At 40.0% G+C, this 27,215-nt stretch overlaps 2 protein-coding genes across 2 annotated transcripts in view; both read right to left on the reverse strand.

Annotated features, from left to right (window-relative positions):
• The window catches only part of LOC143638420 (uncharacterized), a 254,715-nt gene extending 227,530 nt beyond the window's left edge, over positions 1 to 27,185 (reverse strand). Inside the window, exon 1 of the mRNA XM_077106268.1 lies at positions 27,133 to 27,185. The gene's annotated coding sequence lies outside the window, so the exon portion shown is untranslated. The remainder of the gene's footprint in view (positions 1 to 27,132) is intronic.
• Positions 534 to 27,215, reverse strand: LOC143387376 (uncharacterized). The gene is made up of 6 exons (XM_077106269.1): positions 27,133 to 27,215; positions 3,166 to 3,292; positions 2,934 to 2,994; positions 2,731 to 2,748; positions 1,178 to 1,909; positions 534 to 991 (listed from the first exon to the last, which is right to left on the reverse strand). Exons 1-6 carry the CDS (start codon positions 27,133 to 27,135, stop codon positions 622 to 624), a joined length of 1,311 nt encoding a protein of 436 aa, XP_076962384.1. The 5' UTR covers positions 27,136 to 27,215; the 3' UTR covers positions 534 to 621.

Here is a 27,215-nt window from a genome sequence, read left to right on the forward strand (position 1 = left end):
TAAAGAGCTTTTCATTTGGATGTGGTGGTGTATGCCTTTAATTCCTGAGACTTGAGAGGCTGATTCTGAAGAATCAATGTTGGAGACTAGCCTCAGCACCTTAGGAAGACCCTAAGAAACTCAGCAAGTCCCTGTCTCAAAATAAAAAGTAAAAAGGAACTGGAATGTAGCTCAGTGGTAGAGCACCACCAGACTAAATCCCCAGTGGATCGATTGATTGATCTCTCTCTCTCTCTCTCTCTCTCTCTCTCTCTCTCTCTCTCTCTCACACACACACACACACACACACACACACACACACATTTTCAGCAATGTGATCCTCTCTTGTCTTTGAGGATGATATGAAATGTGATGTACCATATTTCACATTCAAAGGATTTTTCTCCAGTAAACTTCCTACATGTATATGAGTGAAACAGTAATAACAGAAGAGTTTACCAATTGTTTTAATGCATACGACTTTTATGCAGTATGTGTTCTTTCACATGTGTGAAGCAGACAAGATGTGGCAAAGGCTTCTCCACGTTGTTGACATTTGTTGGGCATCTCTCCAGTGTACATTCTTCCATGTCTCTGAAGGTCACTGGATCTAGCAAAGGCTTTGCCACACTGCTTACATTCTTAGGGCTTCTCTCCAGTATGAGTGTGTTTATGCATCCGAAGGTAAAAGGCAGTAGTGTAGGCTTTTCCACATTGTTGACATTCATAAAGCTTCTCTCCAGTATGAGTGTGTTCATGTGAGTGAAGGTAAGAGGACTGAGTGAAGGCTTTTACACATTGTTTGCATTCATAGGGCTTCTCCCCAGTATGTGTTCTTCCATGTTTCTGAAGCTGATGGGATGCAGCAAAGGCTTTGCCACACTGCTTACATACATAGGGCTTCTCTCCAGTATGAGTTCTTTCATGTCTGTGAAGATCACAGGATGTAGCAAAGGCTTTCCCACACTGCTTACATTTATAGGGCTTCTCTCCAGTATGAGTTCGTTTATGTCTGTTAAGGGAAGAGGCAGCAGTAAAGGCTTTTTCACAATGTTCACATTCATAGGGCTTTTCTCCGGTATGCATTCTTCCATGTATGTGAAGATGACGGGATGAAGCAAATGTTTTTCCACATTGTTGACATCCAAAGGGTTTCTTTCTAGTATGTGTTCTTCCATGTCTGTTAAGCTGATGGGACAGAGCAAAGGCTTTTCCACATTGTTTGCATTCATAAGGCTTCTCTCCAGTATGTGTTCTTCTATGTGCACGGAGCTGAGGGGATGTAGCAAAGGCTTTTCCACATTGTTTGCATTCATAAGGCTTCTCTCCAGTATGTGTTTTTCCATGAGCATGAAGCTGACGGGATGTAGCAAAGGCTTTTTCACACTGCTTACATACATAGGGCTTCTCTCCGGTATGAGTTCTTCCATGTATGTGAAGGTAACCAGATATAGCAAAGGCTTTGCCACACTGCTTACATACATAGGGCTTCTCTCCAGTATGAGTTCTTCCATGTGTGTGAAGGCCGCCAGATCTAGCAAAGGCTTTGCCACACTGCTTACATACATAGGGCTTCTCTCCAGTATGAGTTCTTCCATGTGTGTGAAGGCTACCAGATCTAGCAAAGGCTTTGCCACACTGCTTACATTTATAGGGTTTCTCTCCAGTATGAGTTCTTTCATGTCTGTGAAGGTCATAAGATCTAGCAAAGGCTTTGCCACACTGCTTACATTCATAGGGCTTCTCTCCAGTGTGAGTTCTTTCATGTACGTGAAGGTCACCAGATCTAGCAAAGGCTTTGCCACACTGCTTACATTCATAGGGCTTCTCTCCAGTATGTGTTTTCTGATGTATTCTAAGTAATCTGGGATAAGCAAAGTCTTTCCCACATACCTTACATTTGAAATGTGCATTCCCTGTGTGTGTGATCCTGTGCTTTTGAAGACTTGTGTGTGAAATAGAGGTTTGACCATCTTGTTTACATTCATAGAGTTTCTCTCCAGAATGAGTTCTTTCATGTCTTCTAAATAAAAAGGAGAAATGAAAGGCTTTCCCACATACCTCACATTGCAAAGGTTTACCTCCACTGTGTGTTACCATGTGTCTTTGAACACCTGGGAGAGAAGAGGCTTCACCACATTGTTGACACTCATAGGGTTGCCACCCATTATGAGTTTCTTCGTGTCTTTGAATGTCATTGGAACAACTGATGACTTTCCCACATAATGTACTTTCATATGGTCTATCTGCAGTTTGTAACAACATTTGTGTGTGAACACTTTTGAGGGAAACCAGAGATTTCGTATATTGTTTAAATTCACATGGCTTCTCTTCACATTCCTCATGCTTATAGTATTTGTGTCCAGAGTGAGATGTGATGTGCCTATGAAAGAATGAAGGACATATGAAATCTTTTGCACACATAATGAAGTCACATGAATTTTCTTTATTAAAATTTGTCTTTCTTTGATTAAGAATTGGGATCGATTTGAAGGTTTCCCCACACTACTGTGTGGGGAAAGTTTGAAGTTTACCATAGGACTTCTTTGAAGAAGACGTGACCAGCACATTATTGATACCTAACTCATTCACAATTTTCTATTTATTTATAGGTCTTTACATTTCTACCAACATCAGGTAAAGGCTAGATTTTCTGACTTGTTAAAGTTGCCTGAAAATAAAGATATTGAAAGGAAACAATCCTTTGCAACACAGCTTCTCTATGGCTATTATTCACATAGTGATATTCACATATGCAATTTCATACTACTTTTTGCATGTCAAATACTTTGAAAAGACTGAATACCTGTTACAGAAAAGTATATATTTCTGGTAAAAAATATTATAAGAATAAATACATTTCAAATTATGCATACTTCTTCGGTTAGTTTGCTTTAAAAATTATATGACAGTTCTCAGATTCCCTCACGAATTCCTCTTGTGAGTACAGTTACCTTAGGTTGCTTCCAGAGTTTTCAATCTGATCTTCAGTGGTCTTGTCTTCCAACTTGTTTCCTAAAATGAGAGAACATAACAATCTTTATGAATATTTAGGAGCTTTGCCAAATTGTAGGTGCCATTTATGCTTCAATAATTCATCAACTGATTTCCTTTTCGCCTTCTACATAAATGACCCAAATAAACATGAGTTCTCTATTTGATTAATTTTAAAACCAACATTATTACCTATAGAAGCCAGGTTTCTGAGGACTTCCAGCATCACATCTCTGTAAAGGTTCTTCTGGGAAGTATCCAGAAAAGCCCACTCCTCCTTGGTGAAGTTCACAGCCACATCCTCAAAGGTCACTGAAATCTAAAATATCCCACAAATGTATAGTGGAGGCCAGGAGAGAATGACAGCATGAGAAATCTGCACTCAACATGCATGATGCTCACATGATTCCCTGGCCTCCTGATTATTTCCATTATTTGGTCCATCAAATCTTTACTGCACTCAATTTCTTACACCCATTTCAACACTAGAATTTGGCTACTCAGAAGGCAAACATCATAGTGATTTATACCCTTCCTTTGGTGAGTTCACAGGAAGTAAGACAGGCTCCCAGATCACTCCTAACTTCTTTAATGGTTACACCTCTATTACATGTCCTAGAAACGTCCTATGTGGTACAGAGCTAATATAAGCACTTCTGATAGTACTAATCTTTAGAAAAGAAAGGTGATGAGTAGAAAAATGCAGGAATCATGAAACTAAGCATTTGAGAGAGATTCTGCCAACTACAGTGGCTCCCTGTACCTACAAGGTTAATATAGGCAACATGGTATTTACTGATGTCTTGTTTCCTCTGAAAGTCTATTGTTCCATCCTTAAAGAAATGCCTAGAACCAGCCCCCACTCCCACCCTCTGGGCATGGGGTCACTAAGGAGATTCCTTCATAGACAACATTTAGACAACATTTCACACAGGTGGTCACAATGTGTTAACTGGAGATTGAGCTCATTCGGTGTGATTACACTAAGAACAACTAGAAGTTTACAGGTGCTTTACTCCAGAACAAATTTACTCAACTATCTTACTATTAAATGACCAAAACAAACATGAGTTCTCTATTTGATTAATTTAATTTATTAATTAATAAACACAACAATTTGATAATTTCTTGTGGTTACTGTCAAAGCAGAATGGGGTAAGTGGAAAGATGGCATGTGTCTTAGAAGTAACTCAATGACCCAAAAATGTCACCATGGGTTGCAGATGTGGCTCAAGCTGTAGCGCACTCGCCTGGCATGCGTGTGGCCCGGGTTCAATCCTCAGCACCACATACAAAGATGTGCCCGCCGAATACTAAAAAATAAATATTAAAAAAAATTCTCTTCTCTCTAAAAAAAAAAAACAACAACAACAAAAAAAAAAACAACAAAAATGTCACCAATAAACAGCAGGCACTATTTCACTATTTTTCTAAGTCTCACAGCAACAATAAATTTCCAATGATTGTCAAACTCTTCTTAACAGCAGCCGGTTCACTACCGTAATGTACAGTAAGTAATGAGACACATACCAATGTTGTGCTTAAGGACATTTTGATCAAGGTTGGGCCACATATGCAATGGTTGTCTGTGGTGAAAGAGATTCATCGTGCCTGTAGCAATGGTGGTGCAAACAAACCTAAGGCAGAAGCTCTTCCAGGGTGTGGTAAAGCAACAAGTTTGTAGCCCAGAATTCTGAACTATCCCACACAGCCTAGGTGTGAAAGAGGCCACCATCCACATCTGTAAGCATGCTATGATGTCTGTACAGTGATGGAACAGACAAAAAGAAAATGTCCCTGCCACTTAACACAGAAGCATACTCAAGGACTGAAACCATACGGAACCACCCCAAACAATGAAGAACTCACAATTACCCTCAGAGACATCAGCCCAACTTAGTCAGGACAATGATGCAGACAGGAGGGCTTCATGGACCTTCAACCAAACAGGAAGCACTCTGAGATCTCAGGGTCACAGCAACAGTATACAGGACATAAACCATACCTCTACAAGTGCACCACCAGTGAAATCCCATGTATGCTCAAAGAACATGAGAGCTAAAGCAGAAATCAGATCAGAAGAAACTGAAAAGCCTCCAGGGAAGGGGACATGAAACACAGGGCTCTGAACAGACACAGGACAAAGAGGTGACTCAAGAGAAAAGGTGACCATTTTGAAAGAAAAAAATGTAAAAGTCCATCATATGAAATTCATAGAGAACACCAGAGGTGGTGCTGTATTGGTATCTAAGTCATCCAACACACATTTCAGAAAAGAACAGCTAAAAGCAACTAATGAAATTGCCGCTTTAGAAAACCAGAGAAAGAAAAGCAAGGTAATTCTAAATTAATCACAGGTAGGTTGCCGTAGTCTGGCTGGGCACTATTCAGGAGCCACTTGTCAAAAGAAATGAACTTTATTTTTAGAACCACACATGCCAAACAAAAAAGCTCCTCAGGAAAAACCTTCAGAGCCCAACTGCCACCACCGGCTTCCCACAAGCCTCTCAACCTCCCCCACTCCTCCTGCTCTTGAGCCAGATTGGCTGGGTTGCATGGGCCGACCCAAAAAAGTCCCCCAATGAGCAGCTCCGTAGTCTGAAAGGGCGGGGAAACAGCCCAATGAGCATCACCGCAGAGGAGCCAATCAGCTAGAAGTTGCTGTGGCCACTGTGAGACAATCATCAGCTGGCAGTCTGAAAGTTTGCTGGGGCCCCATCGGCAGTGGCTCTCAACATCTCCCCCTCTCTGTTTAAACAACAAGCATGTGGCTTAGGGACCGTGCCTTCCTTAAGTTGTCCAATAGTACATATGGTCCTTACCCGTTATCTTAGTTTGGTATCATTGCAATTGGATCTTACCTGTCACTGACTACCGGTCCAGTATACATCCACACCAATGGATAGGTCATTGTACCAGTGGGGGAGTGAGATTCTTTGCCTCACCTCTGTTGGCCCCCAAATTTTAGCTGAACGATCATGACAAGCAGAAGAGAGGAAGATACACCAAGCCAACTGATGGCTCCTTTGGGGAAAATTGTACCACCGATGACATCATCAGCAAAAATACCCCAATGCTACCACAAGTCGCTGCACCAACAGATAGTTCACAATGCATACAGGTGAGTTCACAATGCATACAAGTGATACATAGTCCAGGCAAGTTCTGCAAGCAATTCAGTGATGGCTATTGCAGAAGCTGTAGATTGGTTTTATCTTTGTCTTCACTGGCATTGGGATGAAGATAGGAATTCTGGCAATAATGGCTAAAGAAAAAATTATGTAAGATTCCAGAAGCCACTAAAAGAAAACAATTTTCTTAACAATTTACATTATCTTGAAGAGAATTATTAAATATAATGAAAAGGAAAGGTGAAAGTAAACAAACATATTTGTTAACCTCCTTTTTTGTTCACATATTAAAACAATCCTCAACATTTGTTTACCCAATTTAAATTAAACCATTTAAATCACATGAAAAAAAAAATATTTGCATCCATTTTTTCATCAGAGCTCATCATATATGATATATGGACATATGTACATACAAACATACAACATAAAACACAAGTGTGCACACAACACATAACATAATAGTAAAGGCCTTATAACATTTTACAGGTGAAATCTCCATTGCAATGTTTAAAAACTCTATAGTCAAAAAATAGAACTGATCAGCAAAACATTAACCTAGGTCTGTATGAGCTCAAAAAACAAAATAGAACTTCATGATGTGGGAAAGGGCAATAATAAAATAGATATTGAAAAAAAGCATCCTGGATCTGTCGCAGATGTAAGGGTAGCCAACTGGAGTTCTGGATATCAGCTCTTATGAATTTGAGCCAAATCATCTTCTTTTTGGTCTGTAGAAATCGCTTTAGTTAATCTCTCTGGAATCCAAATCGGCTGCTGTTCTCCCTGAGGAAACATATAAACAGACCCCCGACTCCAGACAATAACTGGGTCAGGACCTTTCCATTGTCCTGTTAGAATATCCTTCCAAAGTACCTTGGGCTTATGTACATTTTTTGGACACATATGTCTTTCTGCAGCACTAAGCCCTGATGAATCCAAATTTAAAAAGTTTAGAGTAAAAAGGGTTATTTTAAGTTTATCTTTGGGTAATATATACCCCTTCCCAATTCCTTCTTTTTGCTTTAATAAGTACATTTTAATAGTTTGATGAGCTCTTTCAACTATGCCTTGTCCCTGTGGATTGTATGGGATTCCTGTTATATGAGTAATGCCAAATGTTGAGCAAAATTGTTTAAAAGAGGTAGAAGTACAGACCGGAGCAGGAAGCCGCGCCAGCCGCCCAGCCAGACCGGAGCAGGAAGCCGCGACAGCCGCCCAGCCAGACCGGAGCAGGAAGGCGCCAGCCGCTCAGCCAGACCGGAGGAGGAAGTCCGGTCCCGCCCCGAGCGCTAGTCTCCAGGAAGCCCATCAACCCTTAAAACCCATCAAAGTGGGTGTGGCTACCAGCACAGTTGCGGCTGATCCAGGTACCCGGTTTCCAACTCCCCCACCCTTAGCTGCAATAACTCAAAATATTTCCCACAAGCTTTTGGGGATTGTAGCTATCAACACAAAACAACAACTGTAGAGGCACCTGGTTTCTACCTCAGAGACTAGAGTAGGGAAGATACAGGTGGAAGCTCATTTCCCTTCACACTGGCTATACCCACCACCCTGAATACAGAGGCTCAAACTAGGAATAGACAACGCCACCTACTGGAAGCAAGGAAAACAGTATTCTGAGAGACTTTTTTTTTTCCTCTCTTTCTCTTTTCTTCTCTCTCTTCCACAACTTCAGCATATGTGAAACCAAGAACTGAGCATGAACAACTGAATTACCAAAGTAATATAATATAGAGGAATTGCATATACCCCACCTCCCCCCCCATTTTTTTTCTGTATTTCTATCTTACTTCCCTTTCCCTTCTCTTATTTCTCTTTTCTTCCTTGTTATTTCTTTTGTTTTCTTTTTTTTTAATTCATATTCTCTCTATACCACTTTCAATCTCCTAACTTTTGCTATCTATACATAGGGTAACTATCTAAATAGGAGGTTGAGTCTATACATTCTTCCATAAATTACCAGTTGAGTGGTTAGAGTTCTCCAAAGGTGCTAAGTTAGTTTAACCTCATTCCCTCACTCCTTTCTCTTTAAGTATAATATCCTTCGTCTGAAATTAAGTTTTCTATATGCCACCAGATATGGTACGCCTTTTATGAAACTAAGGAATATATTCTTAAGTAATAATTAAATCCAATATCTATAGTCTTAGAATCTAACTATAAATGTATTAATAATGAAAACTTGTCCTTAGATAATGTACTGTTGATATTGGGATCTGTTAACATTGTCTTTCTCCGAAAAAGAGGGATATTGGAGCTATTTAAGAACAATACAAATATATAAGGGGACAAAAGAAATATTAATGGGTTTCCACATGCTACCTTTCAGTTCTCATTAATGTGTGCTTTTGACCCCTTGGAATTTTCTGCAGCTCGGCTTTGCAAGCTTGAATAACGTGATGATTTCTGAAAGCACTTATCAACGTTGAATGAATGGAAATGTGTAAGTAAAAGTAGTATAACTTTAATCCCCAAACTGGAGGTTGTATTCTGCACCCTTGAGTAAATCAGATCGGAAATGATCTCATATAGCAGAAATGAGTAGTTTCTGACAGTGGGGGAAGAAAGAGATCATAGAATCAGAATTTTGAATCAAAATTCAAAATTTCTGCTTTAACACTTAACCAGCAGTCTTGACCTTGGGCTTATATTCTTGGAGCTCAGCATTCCCCATGCATGAAATGGGTAATATAATAGATACAATACTTTAGGGCTGGCTGACCATTGTATCAGTTAGATTCCCAAATGTATAAAAAAAAATATATATATATATATATATATATATATATATATATATATATATATATGGAAAAACATTAGCTCAACAGTTTCACAAAGCTAGAAAGAATCATGAGCAGTATGAAAAGACAAGGAAAGAAAGGACCACAAACAATACAGGTCAATTCAACATTAGATGAGGTAATATCTGCAGCTGATGGAATGTCAGACAAAGAGTTCAGGATATACATGCTTCAGATGATCTGGAGTCTCAAGGAAGACATTATTCATCAAATTCAGACAATGAAAAATCACTTTGACAATGAATTACATAAACAAATCCAAGAAGCAAAAGATCAACTCTATAGGGAGATAGAGGATATAAAAAACAAACAAACAGAAATCCTGGAAATGCAGGAAACAATAAACCAAATTAAAAACTCAAATGAGAGTATTACCAGCAGAGTAGAACAGTTGGAAGATAGAACTTCAGACAACGAAGACAAAGTTTTTCAACTTGAAAAGAACATAGACAGCTCAGCGAGAATGTTAAGAAATCATGAGCAGAACATCCAAGAATTATGGGATAACATCAAGAAACCAAACCTAAGAGTTATTGGGATACAAGAGGGTACAGAGGTCCAAACCAAGGGAATGAGTAATCTATTCAATGAAATAATACTAGAAAACTTCCCAGACTTAAAGAATGAAAAAGAAATCCAAATACTTGAAGCCTACAGGACACCGAATATACAAAATCATAAGAGATCCACACCAAGACATATAATAATGAAGATGCCCAACATACAGAATAAGGAGAGAATCTTAAAAGCCACAAGAGAGAGGAAGCAGATTACATTTAAGGGTAAACCAATCAGGATAACTGCTGATCTTTCAACACAGACTCTGAAAGCTAGAAGATCCTGGAACAACATATTTCAAAAGCTGAAAGAAAAGGGTTCCAACCAAGAATCATGTATCCAGCGAAATTAAGCTTCAGGATTGAAGATGAAATAAAAATCTTCCATGATAAGCAAAATTTGAAAGAATTTGCAGCTAGAAAACCAGCTCTTCAAAACATCCTTGGCAAAACATTACAGGAAGAGGAAATGAAAAATAACAATGAAAACCAACAACGGGAGGTAGTACAATAAAGGAAAAACTAAGCATAGAGGAAAAACTAATCATGTTAAGTATCATACATAACCAAATATGGCTGGAAATACAAACCATATCTCAATAGTAACCCTATATGTTAATGGCTTAAATGCACCAATCAAAAGACATAGGCTAGTAGAATGGATTAAAAAAAAAGATCCAACAATATGCTGCCTACAGGAGACTCATCTGATAGGAAAAGACATACACAGACTGAAGGTGAAAGGTTGGGAAAAATCATATCACTCATATGGACCCCGGAAGCAAGCAGGGGTGTCCATACTTGTATCAAATAAAATAGACTTCAAGCCAAAGTTAATCAAAAGGGATAAACAAGGACAATACCTACTGCTCAAGGGAACCATACACCAACAAGACTTGACGATCATTAATATATATGCCCCAAACAATGGTGCAGCTACGTTCATCAAACAAACTCTTCTCAAGTTCAAGAGTCTAATAGACCACAACACAATAATCATGGGAGATTTTAATACACCTCTCTCACCAATGGACAGATCTTCCAAACAAAAATTGAACAAAGAAACCATAGAGCTCAATAATACAATAAATAACTTAGACTTAATTGATATATACAGAATATACCACCCAACATCAAGCGGATACACTTTCTTCTCAGCAGCACATGGATCCTTCTCAAAAATAGACCATATATTATGTCACAGGGCAAAGCTTAGCAATTACAAAGGAGTTGAGATACTACCATGCATTTTATCTGATCATAATGGAATGAAATTGGAAATCAATAATAAAATGAGAAAGGAAAAACCCTACATCACATGGAGATTAAACAATATGCTACTGAATGAACAAAGGGTTACAGAAGACATCAAAGAGGAAATTAAAAAATTCTTAGAGGTAAACGAAAACTCAGAAACAACATATCGAAATCTTTGGGACACTATGAAAGCAGTACTAAGAGGAAAATTCATTTCATGGAGTTCATTCCTTAAAAGAAGGAAAAGCCAACAAATAAATGACCTCATACTACACCTCAAAGCCTTAGAAAAAGAAGAACAAATCAGCAGCAAATGCAGTAGAAGGCAAGAAATAATTAAAATTAGAGCAGAAATCAATGAAATCAAAACAAAAGAAACAATCGAAAAAATTGACAAAACTAAAAGTTGGTTCTTTGAAAAAATAAATAAGATTGATAGACCACTAGCCACACTAACAAAAAGAAGAAGAGAGAGAACCCAAATTACTAGCTTACGGGATGAAAAAGGCAACATCACAACAGACAATTCAGAAATACAGACGATAATTAGAAATTATTTTGAAACCCTATACTCTAATAAAATAGAAGATAGTGAAGGCATAGATAAATTCCTTGAGACATATGAACTACCCAGATTGAATCAGGAAGATATAAACAACCTAAACAGATCAATATCAAGGGAGGAAATAGAAGAAGCCATCAAAAGACTACCAACCAAGAAAAGCCCAGGACCGGATGGATATACAGCAGAGTTTTACAAAACATTTAAAGAGGAACTAATACCAATACTCCATAATCTATTTCAGGAGATAGAAAAAGAGGGAGAACTCCCAAATTCATTCTATGAGGCCAATATCACCCTGATTCCCAAACCAGAGAAGGACACCTCAAAGAAAGAAAACTACAGACCAATATCCCTAATGAATTTAGATGCAAAAATCCTCAATAAAATTCTGGCAAATCGTATACAAAAACATATCAAAAAGATTGTGCACCATGATCAAGTAGGATTCATCCCTGGGATGCAAGGCTGGTTCAATATACGGAAATCAATAAACGTTATTCACCACATCAATAGACTTAAAGATAAGAACCATATGATCATCTCGGTGGACGCAGAAAAAGCATTCGACAAAGTACAGCATCCCTTTATGTTCAAAACATTAGAAAAACTAGGGATAACAGGAACTTACCTCAAAATTATAAAAGCTATATATGCTAAGCCTCAGGCTAGCATCATTCTAAATGGAAAAAAACTGAAGGCATTCCCTCTAAAATCTGGAACAAGACAGGGATGCCCTCTCTCACCACTTCTATTCAATATAGTTCTCGAAACACTGGCCAGAGCAATTAGACAGACGAAAGAAATTAAAGGCATAAAAATAGGAGAAGAAGAACTTAAATTATCACTATTTGCGGATGATATGATCCTATACCTAGAAGACACAAAAGGGTCTACAAAGAAACTACTAGAGCTAATAAATGAATTCAGCAAAGTGGCTGGATATAAAATCAATACGCATAAATCAAAGGCATTCCTGTATATCAGCGACAAATCTTCTGAACTGGAAATGAGGACATCTACCCCATTCACAATATCCTCAAAAAAAATAAAATACTTGGGAATCAACCTAACAAAAGAGGTGAAAGATTTATACAATGAAAACTACAGAACCCTAAAGAGAGAAATAGAAGAAGATCTCAGAAGATGGAAAAATATACCCTGTTCATGGATAGGCAGAACTAACATCATCAAAATGGCAATATTACCAAAAGTTCTCTATAGGTTCAATGCAATGCCAATCAAAATCCCAACAGCATTTCTTGTAGAAATAGATAAAGCAATCATGAAATTCATATGGAAAAATAAAAGACCCAGAATAGCAAAAGCAATTCTAAGCAGGAAGTGTGAATCAGGAGGTGTAGCGATACCAGATTTCAAACTGTACTACAAAGCAATAATAACAAAAACAGCATGGTACTGGTACCAAAACAGGCGGGTGGACCAATGGTATAGAATAGAGGACACAGAAACCAATCCACAAAATTACAACTATCTTATATTCGATAAAGGGGCTAAAAGCATGCAATGGAGGAAGGATAGCATCTTCAACAAATGGTGCTGGGAAAACTGGAAATCCATATGCAATAAAATGAAACTGAATCCCCTCCTCTCACCATGCACAAAAGTTAACTCAAAATGGATCAAGGACCTTGATATCAAATCAGAGACTATGCGTCTGATAGATGAAAAGGTTGGCTCCGATCTACATATTGTGGGGTCGGGCTCCAAATTCCTTAATAGGACACCCATAGCACAAGAGTTAAAAACAAGAATCAACAAATGGGACTTACTTAAACTAAAAAGTTTTTTCTCAGCAAGAGAAACAATAAGAGAGGTAAATAGGGAGCCTACATCATGGGAACAAATTTTTACTCCTCACACTTCAGATAGAGCCCTAATATCCAGAGTATACAAAGAACTCAAAAAATTAAACAATAAGAAAACAAATAACCCAATCAACAAATGGGCCAAAGACCTGAACAGACACTTCTCAGAGGAGGACATACAATCAATCAACAAGTACATGAAAAAATGCTCACCATCTCTAGCAGTCAGAGAAATGCAAATCAAAACCACCCTAAGATACCACCTCACTCCAGTAAGATTGGCAGCCATTATGAAGTCGAACAATAACAAGTGCTGGCGAGGATGTGGGGAAAAGGGTACTCTTATACATTGCTGGTGGGACTGCAAAATGGTGAGGCCAATATGGAAAGCAGTATGGAGATTCCTGGGAAAGCTGGGAATGGAACCACCATTTGACCCAGCTATTACCCTTCTCGGACTATTCCCTGAAGACCTCAAAAGAGCGTACTACAGGGATACTGCCACATCGATGTTCATAGCAGCACAATTCACAATAGCTAGACTGTGGAACCAACCCCGATGCCCCTCAATAGATGAATGGATAAAAAAAATGTGGCATTTATACACAATGGAGTACTACGCAGCACTAAGAAATAACAAAATCATGGAATTTGCAGGGAAATGGATGGCACTAGAGCAGATTATGCTAAGTGAAGCTAGCCAATCCCTAAAAAACAAATGCCAATGTCTTCTTTGATATAATGAGAGCAACCAAGAACAGAGCAGGGAGGAAGAGCAGGAGGAAAAGATTAACATTAAGCAGAGTCATGAAGTGGGAGGGAAAGGGAGAGAAAAGGGAAATTGCTTGGAAATGGAAGGAGACCCTCATTGTTATACAAAATTACATATAAGAGTTTGTGAGGGGAATGGGGAAAAAATAAGGAGAGAAATGAATTACAGTAGATGGGGTAGAGAGAGAAGATGGGAGGGGAGGGGAGGGGGGATAGTAGAGGATAGGAAAGGTAGCAGAATACAACAGTTACTATTATGGTATTATGTAAAAATGTGGATGTGTAACCGATGTGATTCTGCAATCTTTGTAATGTTTTGAATAACCAATAAAAAAATTAAAAAAAAAAAAAAAAGAGGTAGAAGTATATCCAGGGGCATTATCTGTTTTTAACTGTTTTGGAACGCCCACAGTGGCAAAATTTTCTAAGCAATGAGCTATAACAACTTTAGTTTTTTCTCCGGCATGAAGGGAGCCCATCAAAAATTCAGAAGAAGTATCAACTGTAACATGCAAATATTTTAATTTTCCAAATTCTGGCAAGTATGTGACGTCCACCTGCCAAATATGGTTAGGTATCAGTCCTCTAGGTTTGACTCCAAGATTAACTTGTGGTAAAAAGGTCACACAATTTAGACATTGTTTTATTATTTGTCTAGCTTGTTCCTTAGTTATTTTAAAATGCTTTTGTAAAGTATTAGCATTGACATAGAACTTTTTATGAAAATTTATAGCTTCTTCTAGTGTAGAGAAAATATGTATGTCATGAGTAGTTTTATCTGCGAAATCATTGCCCAAACTAAGGGCTCCATGCAATCCTGTATGTGCCCTGATAGGTCCTATAAAGAATGGATCTTTTCTGTCCCAGATTAGACTTTGTATAGCTGAAAGCAAAGAGAAAACAGTAGAGGAAGGGGAAATCCTACCAGCATCTTCAAGGGATACTATATCATTAAGTATATACTGACTATCGGAAAATAAATTAAATACAGAATCTTTAAACATCACAAAAGCTTGTAATACTGCATTAAGCTCCACCTTTTAAGCTGATTGTTTGGGTACTAAAAATGTAAAAGTTTGATCAGGTGTAACTATTGCTGCTGTACCATTATTTGACCCATCAGTGAATATATTTGGAGCATTCATGATAGGTGTTTTTCTTGTCATTTTTGGAAAAATTACAGGATGCAATGACCAAAAAGACAATAAAAGATTAGATGGTAAGTGGTTATCAAATGAAACATTAGATTTGCACATGATTATTGCCCAAGTATTTAACTCATTAGCTAACTCGTCAATTTGATTCATAGTATATGGAGTAATAATTTTATTGGGAGAAATTCCAAACACTCCCTTTGCTGCTTTTATTCCTTTGAGTATTAATTGTCCTACAGCCTCAGGATACCTAGTAAGAATAGTGTTAGGAGAATAAGATAAATGTATCCATAATAATGGACCTTCTTGCCAAAATAATCCTGTAGAAATATTTTTTGTTGGAAGTACAATAAATAATAAAGGCAAACTTATATAAATTCTATCCAAATGAATATTTTCCATATATGTTTCAATGATTTTTAATGCCTTTCTTGCTTCAGGTGTTAACATTCGGGGTGAATTTGGATCTGATGGACCTTTTAGGATATCAAATAAAGTCCCAACTCTCCTGTTGGTATACCTAGATAAGGCCTTATCCAATTTATGTCTCCTAATAACTTTTGAAAGTCGTTAAGTGATTTGAGTTGATCTACTTGTACTTGAATTTTTGGTGGATTTACAATGGTTGAGGATAATAGAACCCCTAAATAATTAATTGAAAAATTTAATTGTACTTTATCTATTGCTATCTCTAGATTATACTTTTTAATAAGTTTGTAAGTGTGGCATAACATTCTAGCAATGTGTTTTTATCTTTGTGTGCTAATAATACATCATCCATATAGAGAAATATTTGTAGTTCAGGATTTTGATTTCTAAGTGGCTGGATTGCTTTGTTAACATAAATTTGACACATAGTTGGGCTGTTAGCCATCCCTTGAGGGAGTACTTTCCACTCATATCTCTGATCAGGACCTTCATGATTCAGTGCAGGGATAGTAAATGGAAAACGTGGACTATCCTCAGGATGAATTGGAATTACAAAAAAAACAATATTTAATATCTATAACTAAAACATACCAAGTTTTTGGCAAAGCAGACAATTGAGGAATCCCTAATTGAGCAGGTCCCATAATAACCATCTCATTATTAATGGCTCTTAAATCTTGCAATAATCTCCATTTACCAGATTTCTTTTTGATGACAAAAATGGGAGTATTATGGGGAGATACAGAAGGTTGTATATGTCCTTCCGCTAATTGTTGTTTGACCAGGTCTTGGGCTGCTTGTATCTTTTCTTTAGTCAGGGGCCACTGAGAAACCCATACTGGTCTTTCTGATTTCCAAGGAATTTTTATTGTCTCAGTGGCCCTTTCTGAAAATCCAACCCATGTCTGTCCGTTCCTTGATCTATTTGTATTGGTGCTGCTATACCTTGTTCTTGTTTTTCTAATCTTTTTCCTTTCCTAAAACCTTGTCTAGTTATAATAGTGGGTGCATTTTGGTTGATGTTATTTGTTAATGTCAAACCTAATTGATTTAGGACATCTCGTCCCCATAAATTTACGGGAAGATGATCCAATACATATGGCTGTATAGTTCCTTCACATCCTTCAGGATCCTTCCAATCTAATACCATTGCACTTCTATGGGGATTAGTCGCCACTCCTAGGCCTCAAAGGTTTTGAGTGGCTTGTTGTAATGGTCAATGTTCTGGCCAATCTTGATGAGAGATGATGCTAAGGTCTGCACCTCTATCCAGTAGCCCACTAAATTCATGTCCTTGAATATTTAGTTTTAGCATGGGGCGAAAATCTAAATTTAAAGAAAGCATAGCCCAATCTACACCTGTGGAGCCTAATCCCTTGGAACCTCTTTCTATAGTACAACTGGAAAATTTATCATGTAGGCTGGGTATTATTAGTAACTGTGCTATTCTATCTCCTCGTGAAATTACTGATATACCTCTTGGAGAACTGGCTATAATTTTTATTTCACCTTCATAATCGGGATAAATTACCCCAGGACTTATCATAAGTCCTTTTAGATTAGAAGAGCTACGTCCCAATAATAAGCCTACTGTTCCTTTGGGAAGAGGTCCTTTTACCTCTGTGGGAATGATTTGAACTCCCATCTCTGGAGTTAGTACTGATCTGGCGGAGGCGCAGATGTCCAACCCTGTGCTCCCTCTGGTTTGTCTGATGAGGGATCTGATGGACAATGTGTCCTGGGCACTACCCTGATGGGGTTGCTGGGTTCATCCAGTGCTCCGTATATTTGTGATTTTGGGCCCCGGAACATTGGGCCCCCCTGTCCATTTTTTGGCAATTGAGCCCGATGTCTTTCTCCATGATATCATGGATAAACACCTGGTCCTTGTTCATTTTTTGATAATGGAGTACCCTCTTTGGTGGTTTGAGAATGGCATTCATTAGCCCAATGTCTCCCTCTATGGCATCGTGGGCAAATACTCGGTATTCTACTCCTTTGATACCTAGTTTTGTTAAACCCTCCTCATATGGGGCAATTCCTTTTAAAATGTCTTGTTTGTTCACAACTGTAGCATGTTCTTGGCCTGGCATCTAAAGCCTGTTTTACTGCAGCTGCCATGACTTGCCCTTGTTCATTAATGTCTCTACACAATTTAATATATGTGTTTAATCTTCATGTTTCCATGGTCTAATGACTTCTCTGCACCAATGATTCGCTTGCTCATAAGCCAGTTGGCATTGCTTGTTCTGTATTACCAAAAACTCTGGTAGCTGTTTGAATAAGCCTATCTACAAATTCAGCATAAGATTCATTAGCTCCTTGTATTACCTTAAATAATTGACCTTGTTAACCTCCATGCCCTTGTAATGTCTTCCATGCCCTAACCACATCTGCAGCAATTTGTGCATATACACCAGGATCATATGCAATTTGTTGCTGCTGATCCTCATAAGGTCCCTTTCCTAACAACATATCTAGATTTCTCTGAGGATAACCAGCTGCTGCATTTTGCCTAGCCATATCCTTGCAAAATTCCTCATTGGCAGCCTTCCATAACAGGTATTGTCCTCCATTTAGCACAGCTTTACACATATTAGCCCAATCTGCTGGTGTCACGTTCAAGTTGGTAATGGATTCGACCATGCTTACAGTGAAGGGTGCTTGAGGACCATAGGTTACAGCCTCTTTTAGCTGCTTCACTTTTTTGAAATTGAAACCATGGTGAATTCGCTGCCCTCCTGCCTCAAATACAGGGCATGTTAATATTTGAGATCCTGTCTCAGGATCCCAAATATCAACCTCGGGGGTTGGGGGCCTCCCAGCATATGAAGGTGGCCTTGTTGGTTGGTCACTTATGTCCTCTGGTGATAGAAAGCTGTTAGTAGCAGTCTCCTGTAGAGGTGGTGCTGTTGGTTGGACACTTACACCCTTTGGTGATAGAAAGGTGTTAGTAGCAGTCTCCTGTTGTAACTTTCCCCCTGATGGCTTTTTCTGCTTTACACTTTCTTTCTCTGACTAGCTTAAGAGACCTTTGGACTAAGCAAACAAGATACGAACATCCACAATGGCAATGTGCCAACTGGCAGAATCCCTGGGCTTTTCTTTTCTATTCTTTTAGAATCTTCACCATGATGGTTCCATTGTGATATATTTAACAACTCCTCCTTAAAAAGCCATGGGCTATATTTTTGTATTGTATCAACATATGCCCTGACTGCTCTTGATTTTACTGGGATGCCTTCTTCCTCTAACAATTTACTGAACACTCTTTTGGTTTGTTTTTTACTAATTTCTGATCCCATATTTCTAATATAATACAACCCAACAACATGATGACAAACAAAACCAATATAGAATGAAGTAAAAATGAAACAACAAAAAATCATTATAGCCTTTCTAACCTCCTGAAATGGGCATCCGTCCTTTCTCCCTATCTGTTCCTCAGATGTAAATAGTTTTTCCTCAAATGTGAGCAGTTTTTCTTCTGTCTAACTCATCTCCAGGGACAGGCAACTTAAAACAAAAGTGAAGCAAAACAAAAGAAGAATCTTAAAATGGCTACCCATCCTCTCACCCTGCCCTCAGGGGCAAGCAGTTTACCTTATCACTTACCCTCAGTGTTTCCCCATGCGGCCCACCAAATGCCGCAGTCTGGCTGGGCACAATTCAGGAGCCACTCGTCAAAAGAAACGAACTTTATTTTTAGAACCACACGCGCCAAAAAAGCTCCTCAGGAAAAACCTTCAGAGCCCAACTGCCACCACTGGCTTCCCACAAGCCTCTCAACCTCCCCCACTCCTCCTGCTCTTGAGGCCGATTGGCTGGGTTGTGTGGGCGGAGCCAAAGAAGTCCCCCAATGAGCAGCTCCGTAGTCTGAAAGGGCGGGGAAACAGCCCAATGAGCATCACCGCAGAGGAGCCAATCAGCTAGAAGTTTCTGGGGCCGCTGTAAGCCAATCATCAGCTGGCAGTCTAAAAGTTTGCTGGGGCCCCTTCGGCTGTGGCTCTCAACAGTAGGTAACAGAGAAAGTGTTGATGAAACCACAGTCAGAAAATCCGCAGTCTGCAAAATCAAGTTCTTCATGAACATCAGCATCACTGATTAACTGACAAAAGGCCAAGAAAACAGAGGACAGCGACTGGGGTTGTGGCTCAGTGGAAGAGTGCTTGCCTAGTGCTTGGGAGAAACTCAGTTCAATCCTCAGTGCCACATAAAAAGAAAGAAATAAAAAGTGTAAAATATACAATAATATTAAAGAAAAAAACAACGAGGACTGAAAACCTACTAACAGATTTAAAAGTGTCATCGTCAACAATGCATTGGGACTTCAGATTATCATAAATGTGCTTGACACAAATTAGACAACTTACAGAAACTGGACCATTTCTTTGAGAGAGACAATCTCCTACAACTTACACACAAGGGGAAATACACAAAACAGATGAGCCCATGGCTGCTGAGAAAAAGAGACTCAATAACTAATTATTTCCCAAAAAGGCAAGACAAAGCTCTGACATCTCAAATAGGCTTCCATGAGACACATAACAACTGCCACCAGTTTTCTACTTTTTTGCCAGAACATAAAAGCTGAGTTAACACCTCCTAAGTCTTCCTGAGGCATAACATACCATATTATCCAAATTAAATAGATAAAGAAAAGTATTAAATAGAAAAGAAGACTATGAATGATGCTCATAATCACAAATGCAAAATTTAATCATAAATGCAAAAAAACTGTACAATTAAGTCATCACACTCCAGGTGTCTATGCAAATGATGTGAAAATTATGGGCACAGGAATCCTCACTGCAGTGACTACAGCAGCCATATCCGGAACTGCCCAAAGCTAGATGCAAGGAAGATGCACCTTTCAATACTGAATGGACAAGCTGAAGCTTAACTACACCAAAGTAATCACCCAGAAAATGAGCTCTGCAGCCTGGAAAAATACAGCACCCTTAAAGGCAGACTGGTAAGTGAGAGAAGCCAGTTTGAAATGGCCAAGTGCTGCAAGATTCCAAGTCAAAAACATTCTGAAAAAGACAACATTATAGATGCACTAGCAGAACTGATGGGTGCCAGGGACTTAGGGAGCAGAGAGGGAGGAAGGAATGAGGAGGAGTGATGAACAGGTGGAACACTGGATGCCCAGAGCAGTGAAACTCTTCTGTATGATATTATCTTATATACAACGTGACACACAAAATCACATCACAAGGAAGAGGAACCCTAAAGTAAAAGATGAACTTTGGCTTATGCTAAATGTTGCTTCATCCATTCTCTTTATCAAATGTTCAACATTGGTTTAGTAACTAACAAACACCCTACACCAATGCAAAATGTTGAAAACAGTGGAGACTATCAGCTGGAGAAAAGGGGTATTTGATACTATGTGTAATGGCACATTTAATTGTCACCTTGATTGGGTTAAAAGATGCCGATGATTAATGGGCTTCTGAATGTGTCCATGAGGTATGTCTACAAATGATTGGCATTTGGGATAGTGAATCAAACTGGAGAACCTCCTTAAGCTAGGCAGCACCATCCAATAGGACGGTGTCTTGGATGGAACAAAATTCTTCACTCTCCCAAAGTGGACTCTGCCAGTGATTCTCTAGTGAGTTTCCAGAATCTTTGGTCTGAACTAAGGCAGCACCATTGATCCCCCTTGTTCTGAGGCTTCAGCCTCTGGGACTCTGCAGCTACTACTTCTCAAGCTCTTGAGCCTGCAGATGGCCACTGTGGACATCCACTTTCGGGTCAAGTAGGCTAACCTAATGAATCCCTTTTGATAATCATACTTCTTCTTGATACTTTTCCTCTAGAGAACACTGACTAATAAACTATGTAAGCCTAAAATTGCTCATAAAAACAAAGTTTATCAAATAAAGAAGTAAATAAACTACGAAGCCATGAAGTTTTAAAAATGTATACATAAGAAACAATATTATATGCTAAATACCTTTTTCATAATAATGCAAAAATAAAGCAAAGAGGAAGAGTCATAGTTATAAATTTCAAAAGTATGAACAAAAGCAAGAAAACTGATTTTCAATACTATTTTCATCTGGAAAGAAATTGGATAAGTCTTCAAGACTCATTCCCACTGCTGGTGTAGTGGTGTGCACCTGTAATTCCAGCCACTAGGGAGGTCAAGGCAGGGAAATGGCAAAAGTTTGAGGCCTGTCTCAGCAACTTAGCAAGACACTCAGAAATTCAGTGAGATTGGTCTTCATCCAAAATAAAAAAGGAGTCTGGGACTGTAGCTGAGTGGCAGACCACTTGTTAACATGTGTGAGGCACTGGGTATGATTCTCAGCATAAGGTATTCTACCCATCTACAACTATACAAAATATTTTTTTTTAAAAAAAAGAAAGAAAAAGAAAAAATAAATAAGAAGGGCTGAGCATGTGCTCAGTGGTCGAGTGCCTATAGGTTTATTCCCCAGTAAAACACCTGTCCACCTCCAGAACGTTGCTCACAAATTGAAATTTATTTCTGGAAGATAACTAAGCATGAGCAAGTCCATGGCATCAATACTCAGCACTCAATAAGAAAGCAAATAAATAAACAACAGTCTACAATACTAATTCTTTTGGGCTGGAGAGTAGCTTGGTAAAATACATGTAATGAGAGATAAAAATGATTATAATACAAAGGTACACAATTAGAGGCATAAAAACACAACAAAATCAGTGGAAAGACACCACACTTTCTCACAAAGAAGACTGAATGTTCCCATGATCTAAACTCTCTGAAAAAACACTGAGCGTTTCAGTAAATTCTGTGAAATTTAGGGCAGGGTTTACTGTATTTTGGAGGTAAACTTAGGAAAAACTACATCTAAAAATGGAAATAGTAGGGTTGGGATTCTGGCTCAGCAGTAGAGTGCTTGCCTAACACATGAGAGGCCCTAGGTTTGATCCTCAGCACCACATAAAAATAAATAAATAGGTATTGTGTCCAACAACAGCAACAACAAAAAATACTCTTCAAAAAATTGGAAATAGTAAACTGTATCTAAGACCAGCCAAAATGTTGTACAAGACAGAGAGAATAGAGAGAGCATTTATTTTACTCACAAATTTCATAAGCTAAAAGGCTAGCTCCCAAAGGAGTCACCCTACGAGGAGGCAGTTGGGAGGGAACAGGAATTAGGTGACATGGTGAGGGGATCAGCACCCTTATTTAGACACATGGATCTCTCCTTTGCAGAAAACAGGTGTCATTTACTCTTTCACTGATATTCAGTGATTAAATGATTACAGTTGGGTATTCAAGGTATTGCCAAAGTTGTCCTTAAAATTTACAATGAAGACGGGTGTGATGGTGCATACCTGTAACCCCAGCAGTTCAGGAGTTTCAGACCCTAGAAGATGTAGCAAGACTCTGTCTCAAAACAAAGAATCTAAAAGGGGCTGGTGGTTAAGCACCTCTGGGTTCCATTCCTGATAACAAAAAACCACACAGTTAACATTAACCTGCCAAGTTCAGACAACAACAGTGAAAAACTGTCATCCTTTGTCAAATTCATCACCTTGTAAAGGACAGATACTAGTTTTCATGAAATCACATTTATAAATTTATCCACCACTATTTTTGTAGAATTTGACTCAAATTCTGCAGCAATAATGCAAGCCAGAATTTCTCTGTATCTTACGTGGTATTTTGGAATCTAGGGTTGGATTTCAATTTGAAACCACTGAAAAGACAAATCTGAATCTTACATACTTTCTATACATACTCAGGGGTAGCAAAAGGTAATTAGGTAATTCGATGTTTTCTTTTTCTTTTTTTCTTTTTTCTTTGATGCCCCCGAGATTAAACCCAGAGATATTTTACTACTGAGCCACATCCCCAGTCATTTTTATATTTTATTTTGAGACGCAGTCTCACCAGGTTGCATAAGGCCCAGCTAAGTTGCTAAGGCTGTCCTCAAATTTGCAACACTCCTGTCTCAGCCTCTGGAACAGGAAAAATCACAGGTGTGCACCACTGTATCTGGCTGTAAGTTGGGATTTTTAACAATGGAAATGTAACTAGACTTTTGAAAATCCACCTCTCTCTTGTCCATCCCATTTGGCTCTGAATAAATAAACCTGGGCCTCAGATAAGTGAGCACATCATTTCAAAGTGATACACAGAAAGCTTTGGTGCTGAGGGAGCACAGATGTGTCAGGCTCCAGGGGCAGGGAAGGTCCCTGAATGCAGAACATGATACCTCCTGGTCGTACTCATGGAAAGCATCCAGGATCACCCTCCCAGGCACCTGGACCATGACTCCAGTCTATGAGGATTTCAGGTCTGCACAGCTCTGCACTGGGGTGGGTGGTCCTTATGCTCTGGGAGAGTTTTCACTCCTTCACACTGTGAGAGACTAAAAGGGCAGGAGTCACTGTTGACATGGCCCCTCAGCAGCAGCATCCACAGGCTGACTGTCCACCTGTCTCCAAGGAATGGGAACAGAGCTTGGGGACAACAAGGTCCCAAGGAAGTAGCTGTTTAGATGAGGCCATTTTCAGGAGATTCCCCAGCCCAGGGCCCCCAGCAGCTTCTCTGAGAGGCTGCACCCCACACCACAGGCAGTCCTCTGGGAGGAGCTGACCCAGGGCCTGAAATTCTGTTCACCCTGCAAGGCACAGGGCAGCTGTGGGCACTCGGTGGCAGCTCCAGGAGAGGATAGTGGCCGAGGACATGGGACTCTGTGAGGTGTCCAAAGGGAACCTCTGCCCAAGAAATCTGACATGGTGCCTACACCTAAGGAAGATAAAAGAAAAAGCACAAGATTTTTACAGCTCTGAACTCAAGTTCTCTATACAGTTGCATCTACATCAAAGAACCTTCAGAGTACTTGACTTTGGCTAACTAGACCACCAGGAGGGTGGAAAGGCAGGGTTCTGTATGGAGAGCAAACATTACCTCGGGCTAATCCTAAGCCCTTTAATAGCCAATCATCTTAATTTCTGTATCAGACCACAATCTCAAAAGTTCTCAGAATATATCACTAACCTTACCAGACATCTCCAAAATTGACCAAAGCTCAGAATGCAATAACAGACCTACAGAAGAAATTTTCTTTATTTTTTTTCCTGTACCACACCAATCTGATGTTCCTACCAATGCAATTATAAAAGTTCATGGAGGCCAGGCACAGTGGCACACAACTCTAATCCCAGCAGCTTGAAAGGCTAAGATAGGAGGATTCCTAAATTCAAAGCCAGACTCAGCAACTTAGTGAGACCATCAGGAACTTAGTGACATTATGTCTGAAAATACAATATAAAAAGGACTTGGCATGTGGCTCAGTGTTTAAGTCCCCCTGGGTTCAGTCCCTGGTATATTAAAAAGGAAAAAAAAAAGAAAAGAAAAGAAAGAGGAAAGAAGAAGAAAGAAAGAAAGAAAAAAAGAAGTGATGTAATCTCTTCCAGGGAGGGACACACACATCATTCAGGGTAACTTGAATCCATGTTCCTTAGTATGGTAATTAATTTTGGGGTTAAAATGAACTATTTTCTGTAGCTGGGGTTGTCAATGCCTTTAATACAAACAGATTGGGAAGCTGAGATAGGAGGATCACAATTTTCATGCCAGGCTGGGCACCACAGCCAGATCCTTTCTGAAAATCATACTGAAAAGAGCTGGGGATGAAGGACAGTCAAGGAATCAGACATTATTATAGTGGCATCCCCTTTTGTCACAGAAAATTTTAACTGGGTTTCTCCAGAAATCATCACCATGGCTAATTTTAGGACTGTCAACAAAAGAGTGTCCACAAAAAAGTGCAGTGTAGATAAACTTCCTATTTTTGTTTTGTCCTATTTTACTGGGCTGCTAGTCTGGAAGAAATCAGCACTCCAGGTGCTGGACTCCCCCTTACTAGTTTTTTACACACTTGTATCCAGTATAGTAGTTTGTAGAAATGTGCAAACAAGGCCTCTGGCCTTGAGCAGGGCTTCACAGAAAAATCAACAACCGGGCTCCATGGTAACAGCTGGTGGGGGAGGAAAGAAAGGGGAGAAGAAGCTCTCCCCTCCTCAGGTGCTGTCCTTGAAGGGTTAACTTGGCCAGAACAGAGAAAGAAAAACCTGCTTTTATGTGTGTGATGTGACAACTTGACTATGGTGACTCCACTTTGTGAACTCAGCCATGACACTCAAAAAGGTCATGACTGGGGCCGTTTGTATACTTTTGTTCATGAAAATTCCCCAAGAACACAGAGTGATCTATGTGGCCAACTGGAGACTACCTGACCACAACTTTCAGGCTTGCTTAGGTTGCCTGAACCCCCAAACTTCCCTTTTCTGGTTTTTGTGCTTAAATATGGAGCCAACTGAAGGCAGGGGCACCACTCTGACCATCTCATTCTTTCGAGACCAGAGTGTCTGCCACTGGCCAGCAATAAAGGCTTAACTGGAATGAGACTGTGTGGTCTGAGAGTTCTTTGGAGGTCCCGGTATTACAATGTGAACTTCTGAGCCCCTCCCCTTACATGCTGGGTATAAAATTCTGGAACCACCTGAACTCAGGGTTCAGGGGATGGATGGATTGATTATAGCAAAAACAGTGCCCTCTGAGACTGGCTGCAGCCAGATAAAACTGTTTCCAGCTACCTTCAGTGCCTTGCCTCCTTTGTCCCTACATCATTATTACCCTGTGTGCTTACCTAACTACAGGACTGGTGTGACTCTACATCATGGACTCTCAGAAAAGGGAGCAGTTGTACTCTAGTGATGTAGCCCAGGATTCCATATCCCTGGGATCTATAAACAACCCCCTGATTCCCTTTGAAGCAATTATTTTGACCAAACACAGGAAGTGTTAAGTGATCATTCTTTCCCCTCAAGGATAATATTCACAAATAGAAAACAAATGCTTTCAAAAGTGTTCTTCTCGCCAGGGACATTGGCACAAGCTTGTAATCCCAGATATGCTGGCAGGCTGAAGCAGGAGGATGACAAGTTGGAAGCCAGCCCAGCTTCCAAAACACATGGAAGGGAGGAAGGGAGAGAGGAAAGGAGAGAGGAAGGGAGGGGGGAAGGGAGGGGGGAAGGAGGGAGGAAGGGAGGGAGGAAGGGAGGGGGGAAGGGAGGGAGGAAGGGAGGGGGGAAGGGAGAGGGGGAAGGGAGGGGGGAAGGGAGAGGGGAAGGGAGGGGGGAAGGAGGGAGGAAGGGAGGGGGGAAGAGAGGGGGGAAGAGAGGGAGGAAGGGAAAGGGGGAAGGGAGGGGGGAAGGGAGGGGGGAAGGGAGAGGGGAACTTAGATTGATTGATTCTTTCCAGTATTTCACTAAGTGATAAGGACAATTAGCAGACGGTGTCCATTGGGAAGAATGACTGTCTGGCTGAGCTGTGAGGTGGAGGGAGGGGGCATTTTAGAAGGCAGGAGGCGCCTGCAATTTGGAGGACCGCCACCAGGTGGAGCTCCACTGGGAGAAGGAAGGTGCATTTGTGGCCCTGCTTCCTACACGTCGGGAAAAGTGAGTGCGGGCCACCGGTAGGGAGCAAAGGGGACACCTGGGACCTGAGGCACCCTTCCAAACCCAGGGCCAGGGGACGGGGCCCAGGGCCTCCCGACAGCAGAGACTCCGCGCGCCACTCAGCAGCTCACCAGAGCGCTGGGCCCCAAGGCAGGTGCTGATCGCCTACCTTCAGGGAACTCACCATTTTTGGCTTCTCTGGTGACCTGGCGTCCTCTGGAGGAACCTCCGGGCACCGGAGATCCCCGGGAACACGGGCAGCGCGGA

Source organism: Callospermophilus lateralis, chromosome 20, assembly GCF_048772815.1.
Source record: "Callospermophilus lateralis isolate mCalLat2 chromosome 20, mCalLat2.hap1, whole genome shotgun sequence".
Taxonomy (NCBI): Eukaryota; Metazoa; Chordata; class Mammalia; order Rodentia; family Sciuridae; genus Callospermophilus; species Callospermophilus lateralis.

Excerpts from the sequence above, each read along its gene's own strand:
- LOC143387376 (XM_077106269.1), bottom strand. Across the intron at positions 2,995-3,165 it reads CAGAAACCTGGCTTCTATAG|GAAACAAGTTGGAAGACAAG; the intron begins GTAATAATGTTG and ends CTCTCATTTTAG. Across the intron at positions 992-1,177 it reads TGTGGAAAAGCCTTTGCTCT|ACATAAACGAACTCATACTG; the intron begins GTCCCATCAGCT and ends TTCCCTTAACAG.